Source organism: Euprymna scolopes, chromosome 44, assembly GCF_053919585.1.
Source record: "Euprymna scolopes isolate OS-2025 chromosome 44, ASM5391958v1, whole genome shotgun sequence".
Classification (NCBI taxonomy): Eukaryota; Metazoa; Mollusca; class Cephalopoda; order Sepiida; family Sepiolidae; genus Euprymna; species Euprymna scolopes.
The window spans coordinates 19,656,952-19,666,951 of record NC_136525.1 but is presented as its reverse complement, the minus strand read 5'-3'; the positions used below and the strand labels follow the sequence as shown (position 1 = coordinate 19,666,951).

The 10,000-nt window shown below is 27.5% G+C and overlaps 1 protein-coding gene across 5 annotated transcripts in view; it reads right to left on the bottom strand.

The window, feature by feature from the left end:
• LOC145268721 (band 3 anion transport protein-like) overlaps positions 1 to 10,000 on the bottom strand; it is a 971,550-nt gene that overhangs the window by 119,642 nt on the left and 841,908 nt on the right. The window contains exon 15 of one of the 5 annotated variants that reach the window (XM_080124272.1): positions 7,722 to 7,757. The exons of the other annotated variants lie outside the window; for them this stretch is intronic. Coding sequence (XP_079980398.1) covers positions 7,722 to 7,757 — 36 coding nt within the window. The remainder of the gene's footprint in view (positions 1 to 7,721; positions 7,758 to 10,000) is intronic. 5 annotated transcript variants of the gene reach the window in all.

Genomic DNA, 10,000 nt, shown 5'->3' with positions numbered 1-10,000 from the left:
GTGAATGAATTAATTTTTTTTCTTACATCACACACACACACGCATGCACACACACACGCGCGCGCGCACACACACACACACACACACACACACACACACACACACACACACACACACAGTGTCTCAAAACGTTTCAAATGAGGATAAAACCTTAATTTATGAACACAGAATGAAATAAAAGAGCTTCAGTATGGAAGACAAATGTAATTGAAGAATCATATTCGCAAATGTGCAAACTAATGACCATTATTATACAGACAACATATATATATATATATATATATATATAAAACGGTAATAAAAAATAAAACATTATATATATACATATATATATACATATATATATATATATATATATATATATATATATATATATATATATATATATAATGTTTTTTATTACCGTTTTATCTGCTTAGTTACACATGTTTCGGTTACCGAATCGTATTAACGATCCAGCAACTTCATCAAGCATTACAAAAATGGTCATTATCATTGGAAAAATATTAGAAGTAGCACGAAAAAAGGGGAAAGAAAACGAAGAAAAAAACGTCTATTGTCTATTAATTCTATTTTCGATCCTTTTCGACTTCCGATTAACAGTCTTCACTTCTGGAAGGAACTAGCTGATGTAATCACCATATTTATCATAAGTCCGAGTACTTTCCAATCCTTCCGGATTCATCGTCAGGAATAAATTAATCTTACTGGTTTTGAACAATTTTTATAAATTTTTTGTTTTTTTCATCATTTAATTATTTATCCTTTTGTTTTCATTGGTTAAAATTAATAGCATCCTGAAATGTTGGCAAAGCTATTAAAATAAATAACTCTACAAACACTTCAGGATGTTATTGCTAAAGTTTGAAGTGAAAAAAAGGATAAATAATTAACCAATGAAGAAGAAAAATAAACGTATATAAATTGTTCAAAACCAGTTAGATTAATTTATCCCTGACGATGAATCCTGAAGGATTGGAAAGTACTCGGACTTATGATAAATATGGCGTTTACATCAGCCAGTTCCCGCCTGAAGTGAAGACTGTTATTCAGAAGTTGGAAAGGATCGAAAATAGAATTAATAGACTAAAAACATCTATTTTATTTAATGAAATATGCCATAGAGAAAAAATGCTGCGCACATATATATATATATATATATATATATATATATATATATATATATATATATATATATATATATAGCATAATCACCCTGACACACCGGTTCTTGCCAGATCACCGAACTTAAGCAACATTAGCCTGGCCAGTACTAGATGAGTGACCATTTCAGAAGGCGAGGCGTTGTATGTAACGCGAGGTAAAAATACCAGGTTGAGAAACTGGCGCGGTCTATCCTTCTCTCGAGGGTAGATTGGACTCTCTTAAGCCATGGTAGGCACCCCATCTAGTGATGGCGTCATGATAAAAATTACCCTTGATAGCCCTAGCGAAGCATCAAGCAATCAGTTACGAACGAATCCAGTCATTTTGAAGAACAATTTCTTAATGGAATGTATTTGTTTTTTTCAAGTCGGTTTCTTATTAATCCATAGTTGGCACCCTAACAGGTACTACCACTGCGGATCAGAGTGGACCTGGGAGCAATGGCAATTACAGGGTGGCTCCACACTTCCCAAAGCCCGCAAGCTGAAGCCTCACCATCGGATGTAGTTTAAGGTCATGGATGGATGGATGGATGGATGGATATATATATATATATATATATATATATATATATATATATATATATATATATATCGAACTCTTTATTTTCGACACAATATTATTTTTAATTATGTGTGTGTGTGTGTGTAGGGAAAGATATACTCTTTATTTGTTATACTTAAGTATTTATATGTCGCTACACATTCATTAGAATGTTTCAGTCAGCCAGTTACTAGAGACTTCTTCAAGTGACACTACTTATACAAAAGAAGATCCCGTATCAGACTCTACTTTTGCATAAGTAATATCACTTAAAGAGGTCTCTAGTTACTTGTAACCAGCTGACCGAAACATGCTCATGAAAGTGTAGCGACATATAAATGTTTATGTAAAAACAAGTAAAAAGGATATAAGGTACAAAAGAAAAAATTCGACACAAACTTTGCGCTATCTCATTATAAATTCATTTCAACTATGTGTGGGTCTCATTAGAGGAGTTAAGCTAGTCAGGTCCATAGTGGAGCACTTTTAAATCAGCTACAGACCTGACTAGCTAGACAGTCTAATGAGACGCACACAGAGTTGTCAATAATTTTATAATGAGATCAAGCTAAGTTTGTGTTGAATTTTTTCTTTTAACCCTTGTGTGCTCTGTTCTGAATTGAACTATCATATTTGCGGTTTCCTACAGCAACTACCTGATATTTTGGAGCAACAATATATATATATATATATATATATATATATATATATATATATATATATATATATGTGTGTCAGCCCCTTTAAGAAACTTGTTTCTTATCGCTGAGCACTTTCAGTTGTAATAAGTCGGTCAACTTAGCTCATATGCGTAGATCGTCATATAATGACCAGATCACTCTGACTGACGTTAAAAGCATTTAAAAATAATAATATAATGACCAGATCACTCTAATCAAGCATTTAAAAATAATAAATGCTTAATTTCAACTGTATCTCTTGCGGTTGTCGGTAGCTGAATGGTTCGAGTCCTTGCTAATGAAGCCAGACATGATTTCTGTTGCCACGGTCCCGAAAGGATGAACCACTAGTGTCTGTAGGTATCTAATTATCATAGTAAATAATTATATATATATGTTTATTCAATTATATTTCACATTTTATTTATACCAATTCTTTAATTTATGAAGCTCGATATAACTAAAGAGCATATAACAAATAAATGAAAAAATTTATATTCCAAATTTCAAGATTTTGACCATCTTACCATTTACTTCTTTAAGTACGTTGACCTGCACAATTCTGGACAGCACCTGTTTCGTAACGCAAAATAATTCATGTAATTATTATATCAATTCTTGAATTTATTTTGCCCTTAACTCATCAAGAGAAAAAGCCCTCATCAATTCATTAAAAGAAATAAATGCATTTGGGTATGATTACAAAATCCGAAAATTAGGAGAGAAATTGCAATTACCTTTTTTTTTATATTAACACGCCATCTTTCGGATTTTTCAATCATGCCTATATATCGCTGTTTTCTTTTAAAACTGACAAGTGCTTTTTAAAATTGATAAGTGTTTTTTCTTCTGACGAGACAAAATAAATTAAAAAATTGACATAATAATTACATGAAAGATTTTGCGCTACGAAACAGGTGTTGTCAAGAATTGTGCATGTCAACTTACTTAAAGGAATAAACGGTAAGATGGTCAACGTCTTGAAATTTGGATTATAGACTTTTGTCATTTATTTATTTATTATAATATATATGTTTGAGAAAATACATTTCAAACCTAGAACAAATTCCAAAAAAAATTATATTATTTTTTTTGTTTTTTCTTCTTATTATTATTATTACATTAGACTGATTACGATAATTTAAGAGACATTATTGGACTATTATCTCATTAATTTTAAATGGATGAAAAATTCGATTAACGAAAATAAAAAAAAATTGATTTTTGTACGTCTAGACATTTGGTAAACATCGAAATGTTTGGACAATTTCCATGCAGACAAAAAGGATTTTCCTATTAAATAAAATCTGGGTTTTTTTTTCTAATGTTTATCTACAATAATAAGGCAATTTTTTACAATGGACAGCAGAACGAAAAAAAATTATATATATATATATATATACAAATAAATGTTACCAAAGGCAAGATAAGTTACTGTTCTAGAAATGCCTCCACTCAGTCTTAAGAGACAATGGATACCGTCTGTAAGGGTAATTGCACATGTAATTATGAGGCAGGGATTGTGCAATCTCCAACCACATCTCTCCTGAATCGACCCTGCAGCGGGGGCCAGTGATAAGGTGAAATTTACTGTTCTACCTATATGGATAAGTTTTTTTTTTTTTTTTGTGTGTGTGTTTTAACTTCTTTTAAAGCGTTTATTTAATTCAAAACACACATAATGCTAAGCGCTTAAGTTAAAACAACAACAAGATGTCGGACATAAAGCTGTCATTTTTGAAATCTCGATAATCCCTCAAAACTCGAAAATGGAACAAAATACTCACAAAATTTCAACCAATAAATGTAACCATGCCTTTTATTGGGATCATTTCTATCAGTATTTTGTTTGATTTTTCGATTTTGTTTAATTTTTCGATTTTGTTTGATTTTTCGATTTTGTTTGATTTTTCGATTTTGTTTGATTTTTCGATTTTGCTTAATTTTTCGATTTTGTTTGATTTTTCGATTTTGTTTAATTTTTCGATTTTGTTTAATTTTTCGATTTTGTTTTAATTTTTCGATTTTGTTTGATTTTTCGATTTTGTTTAATTTATCGATTTTATTTAATTTTTCGATTTTGTTTAATTTTTCGATTTTGTTTGATTTTTCGATTTTGTTTAATTTTTCGATTTTGTTTAATTTTTCGATTTTGTTTGATTTTTCGATTTTGTTTAATTTATCGATTTTATTTAATTTTTCGATTTTGTTTAATTTTTCGATTTTGTTTGATTTTTCGATTTTGTTTAATTTTTCGATTTTATTTAATTTTTCGATTTTGTTTTAATTTTTCGATTTTGTTTGATTTTTCGATTTTGTTTAATTTATCGATTTTATTTAATTTTTCGATTTTGTTTAATTTTTCGATTTTGTTTAATTTTTCGATTTTGTTTAATTTTTCGATTTTGTTTGATTTTTCGATTTTGTTTAATTTTTCGATTTTGTTTGATTTTTCGATTTTGTTTGATTTTTCGATTTTGTTTGATTTTTCGATTTTGTTTAATTTTTCGATTTTGTTTGATTTTTCGATTTTGTTTAATTTTTCGATTTTGTTTGATTTTTCGATTTTGTTTAATTTTTCGATTTTGTTTGATTTTTCGATTTTGTTTAATTTTTCGATTTTGTTTGATTTTTCGATTTTGTTTAATTTTTCGATTTTGTTTAATTTTTCGATTTTGTTTGATTTTTCGATTTTGTTTAATTTTTCGATTTTGTTTGATTTTTCGATTTTGTTTAATTTTTCGATTTTGTTTGATTTTTCGATTTTATTTAATTTTTCGATTTTGTTTGATTTTTCGATTTTGTTTAATTTTTCGATTTTGTTTGATTTTTCGATTTTGTTTGATTTTTCGATTTTATTTAATTTTTCGATTTTATTTAATTTTTCGATTTTGTTTGATTTTTCGATTTTGTTTGATTTTTCGATTTTATTTAATTTTTCGATTTTGTTTGATTTTTCGATTTTATTTAATTTTTCGATTTTGTTTGATTTTTCGATTTTGTTTGATTTTTCGATTTTGTTTAATTTTTCGATTTTGTTTGATTTTTCGATTTTGTTTAATTTTTCGATTTTGTTTAATTTTTCGATTTTGTTTGATTTTTCGATTTTGTTTAATTTTTCGATTTTGTTTGATTTTTCGATTTTGTTTAATTTTTCGATTTTATGTTATTTTATTTATTTTATGTTATTTTATTATTTTTATTTAATTTTTCGATTTTGTTTAATTTTTCGATTTTGTTTAATTTTTCGATTTTGTTTAATTTTTCGATTTTGTTTGATTTTTCGATTTTGTTTAATTTTTCGATTTTGTTTGATTTTTCGATTTTGTTTGATTTTTCGATTTTGTTTGATTTTTCGATTTTGTTTAATTTTTCGATTTTGTTTGATTTTTCGATTTTGTTTAATTTTTCGATTTTGTTTGATTTTTCGATTTTGTTTAATTTTTCGATTTTGTTTGATTTTTCGATTTTGTTTAATTTTTCGATTTTGTTTGATTTTTCGATTTTGTTTAATTTTTCGATTTTGTTTAATTTTTCGATTTTGTTTGATTTTTCGATTTTGTTTAATTTTTCGATTTTGTTTGATTTTTCGATTTTGTTTAATTTTTCGATTTTGTTTGATTTTTCGATTTTATTTAATTTTTCGATTTTGTTTAATTTTTCGATTTTATTTAATTTTTCGATTTTGTTTGATTTTTCGATTTTGTTTGATTTTTCGATTTTATTTAATTTTTCGATTTTGTTTGATTTTTCGATTTTATTTAATTTTTCGATTTTGTTTGATTTTTCGATTTTGTTTGATTTTTCGATTTTGTTTAATTTTTCGATTTTGTTTGATTTTTCGATTTTGTTTAATTTTTCGATTTTGTTTAATTTTTCGATTTTGTTTGATTTTTCGATTTTGTTTAATTTTTCGATTTTGTTTGATTTTTCGATTTTGTTTAATTTTTCGATTTTATGTTATTTTTCGATTTTGTTTAATTTTTCGATTTTGTTTAATTTTTCGATTTTGTTTGATTTTTCGATTTTGTTTGATTTTTCGATTTTGTTTAATTTTTCGATTTTGTTTGATTTTTCGATTTTGTTTGATTTTTCGATTTTGTTTGATTTTTCGATTTTGTTTAATTTTTCGATTTTATGTTATTTTTCGATTTTGTTTGATTTTTCGATTTTGTTTAATTTTTTGATTTTATTTAATTTTTCGATTTTGTTTAATTTTTCGATTTTGTTTGATTTTTCGATTTTGTTTAATTTTTCGATTTTATGTTATTTTTCGATTTTGTTTAATTTTTCGATTTTGTTTAATTTTTCGATTTTGTTTAATTTTTCGATTTTGTTTAATTTTTCGATTTTGTTTAATTTTTCGATTTTGTTTGATTTTTCGATTTTATGTTATTTTTCGATTTTGTTTGATGTTTCGATTTTATGTTATTTTTCGATTTTGTTTGATTTTTCGATTTTATGTTATTTTTCGATTTTGTTTGATTTTTCGATTTTGTTTGATTTTTCGATTTTGTTTAATTTTTCGATTTTATGTTATTTTTCGATTTTGTTTGATTTTTCGATTTTGTTTAATTTTTCGATTTTATTTAATTTTTCGATTTTGTTTAATTTTTCGATTTTGTTTGATTTTTCGATTTTGTTTAATTTTTCGATTTTATGTTATTTTTCGATTTTGTTTAATTTTTCGATTTTGTTTAATTTTTCGATTTTATTTAATTTTTCGATTTTGTTTAATTTTTCGATTTTGTTTAATTTTTCGATTTTGTTTAATTTTTCGATTTTGTTTAATTTTTCGATTTTGTTTAATTTTTCGATTTTGTTTGATTTTTCGATTTTGTTTGATTTTTCGATTTTGTTTAATTTTTCGATTTTGTTTGATTTTTCGATTTTGTTTGATTTTTCGATTTTGTTTAATTTTTCGATTTTGTTTGATTTTTAGATTTTGTTTAATTTTTCGATTTTGTTTGATTTCTAGCGGTTATTGACCACCATTTTATTTTTCGTTCAAACTCAAGAACAATTAAAGTAGCTTAAATTTTAAGTAAAACAAAAAAAAAACACTTAAAAATAATTTAAAGAAAAAAAAAATGTCCAGATAGGTAAAAGAGTAACTTATCTTGCCTTTGGTAACATTTATTTGCTATATATTTGTTTCTTAACCACTTTCCACTTTGTTGTCTATCGTAATAAATACTCTAATAACAATAATAATCCTATTGACAACAACAACATACATTATAAACTGATTGAAAAGAAAAGGTGGGTGAGGTGATAGGATAGTAGGTGTTTGGGGATAACATACGACCCACATAACCATGCAATACTTACAGGGAGGCCCCCAGGCTGGCTATACTTGACTTGCGCCTAGGTACAAATCAAAGTAATCAATGAAATGAAAAAGGGGGAAAAAGAAACAAACAATGCAGAATACATGTATATATATATATATATATATATATATATATATATATATATATATATATACTGCACAGAAGGCCAGAAAAACATTGATACCGTCAGTTTCAAACCCAATATAAGGGGGACCAGCCAATGGTAAATAATATAAAGGCTCTCATCAGCCATTGTTTTCTGTTTATCTTCTAACAATGGCTGACGAGAGCCTTATATTGGGCTTGAAACTGACGGTACCAATGTTTTTTCTAACCTGTGCAGTTTTTAAATAAATAAATATTAATATATATATATATATATATAAAATTATGCGAGAAAATCTTTAACAAAGTCAAGTTTATCAAGATGAGAAAAGCTCAACACTATTAAGTGGAGCAAACAAATACATTAAACTATTAAAATAGCATCATATTGTGTATTTTCATATTTGTCACAATTGTTTCACAATCATTCAAACAATTTCAAATTTTATGTAATTCAAAAATATTCCAAAATAGTCACTCTTCATACAGCGAAATAATGCCTTATTTATACATATATGAACATACTTCTAATCTCTATTTAAGAGAGCAAGCAGTTGGACCTACCTCCACCTGACTCTTATATTATATATATATATATATATATATATATATATATATATATATATATATATATATGGAGAGAGAGGGGGATGACATTGTCTGTGTCTAATGATCGGTGTCTACGAAACACCTCAGTTAATTAATTTTTTGTCCACTTGATATAGAAAGGATTTGAACCTATGGAACAAATTTGATTTGATCTTTAGTTGGTAAAAATAGCTGCGAAAAGGTCAACACTGAAAAAAAAAACAAAAAAAGCAAACTGGAACTGGGCAGGCATAAGTCGACTTAAAGTGCTCTTCTATGCATGTATATTTATGGGGTAAACAACGTTGTTTTGTAAGTTATTGTATGGTAATGGATTTAGATCAAACGATATCGAATAAGGCTAGAGAGATATATTTTTGGTTTTGATTCTAGTTTCTAGTTACGGCACAATCATGTTGACACACCAGTTTACCGAAGTTAAGCAATGTTGATTCTGACCAGTACCAGATGGGTAACCATTAGGGAAGGTGAGGCACTGTATGTACTGCAAGGTAAAATACCAGGTTGAGAAACTGGCGCAGTCTACCCTTCTCTCGAGGGTAGATGGGATTCTCTTAAGCCGTAGTAGGCAGCCCATCTAGTGAGGCGTCACGATAAAAAAAAATACCATTGATAACCCTAGAGAAGCATCAAGTATGCAACTACCGACAAGATTTGAATTACACTACAAACTTGTGTAGTGAGTTCAATCTCAGCTACGGCCACGCTGGATGATGGGTTCCAGCTGATGGCACCCATGTCATATTTTTTATTTTAACTTCTGAAACTACTACTATATATTGGGTACAATATAATAATCAATAGAGCAATCGGCTTTATAATAATTAGGGCTGTGACGATAGAACATTCTTTTCACTCTCGGGTATATATCTGCCACAGTTAGACTCAGCGAATCAATCAAGAACCACATCAGTCTATATAAAAAAAAACATATAAAATATTAACGGATATATACTCAAGAGTCAAAACAATGAAAAGAATATGCTGTTGTCACAGCCCTAATATACATACATACAAAATCTATGTAAATTAAAATATCATATTTGAATGTATTATTATTCATCAGACTACTGTTCTCATCTTGAGTGTGATTTTCACAACGTTCTGGTCGATATAACCTCCAACCTTCTTCAGGTGTATCTTGTCAAATTTGAGAATGTTTCTGTGGAACTCGGATGGAATCCTTTATATTTACTTCATGGGGGTAGCGTGCTCTTCTTCCGTCAGCCATGGTCCTAAGTAATTCGCAAATGTATATTTTGGTCACCCACACTGAGGATTGAACCTTCAACCTTCAGGAGAATATCACTTTTACAATTGATTTTTCCCAGTACTCTAACCTCTGCGCCACAGGTCCTTGCGGACAATTCTAGTCCGAATTTTAGGAGCCTTAAACCTATTTTTATTTCTAGTTGTAAATATCACCATTTATTACAAATTATTACTATATATTAATGTATATCTATCTCTATACTTATTACTTGTATATATTAATGTTTTTTTGTTTTTTTTTATACAGACATCACCACATTATCAAGGCCAAGAGGCCACTCAAGGATAAGG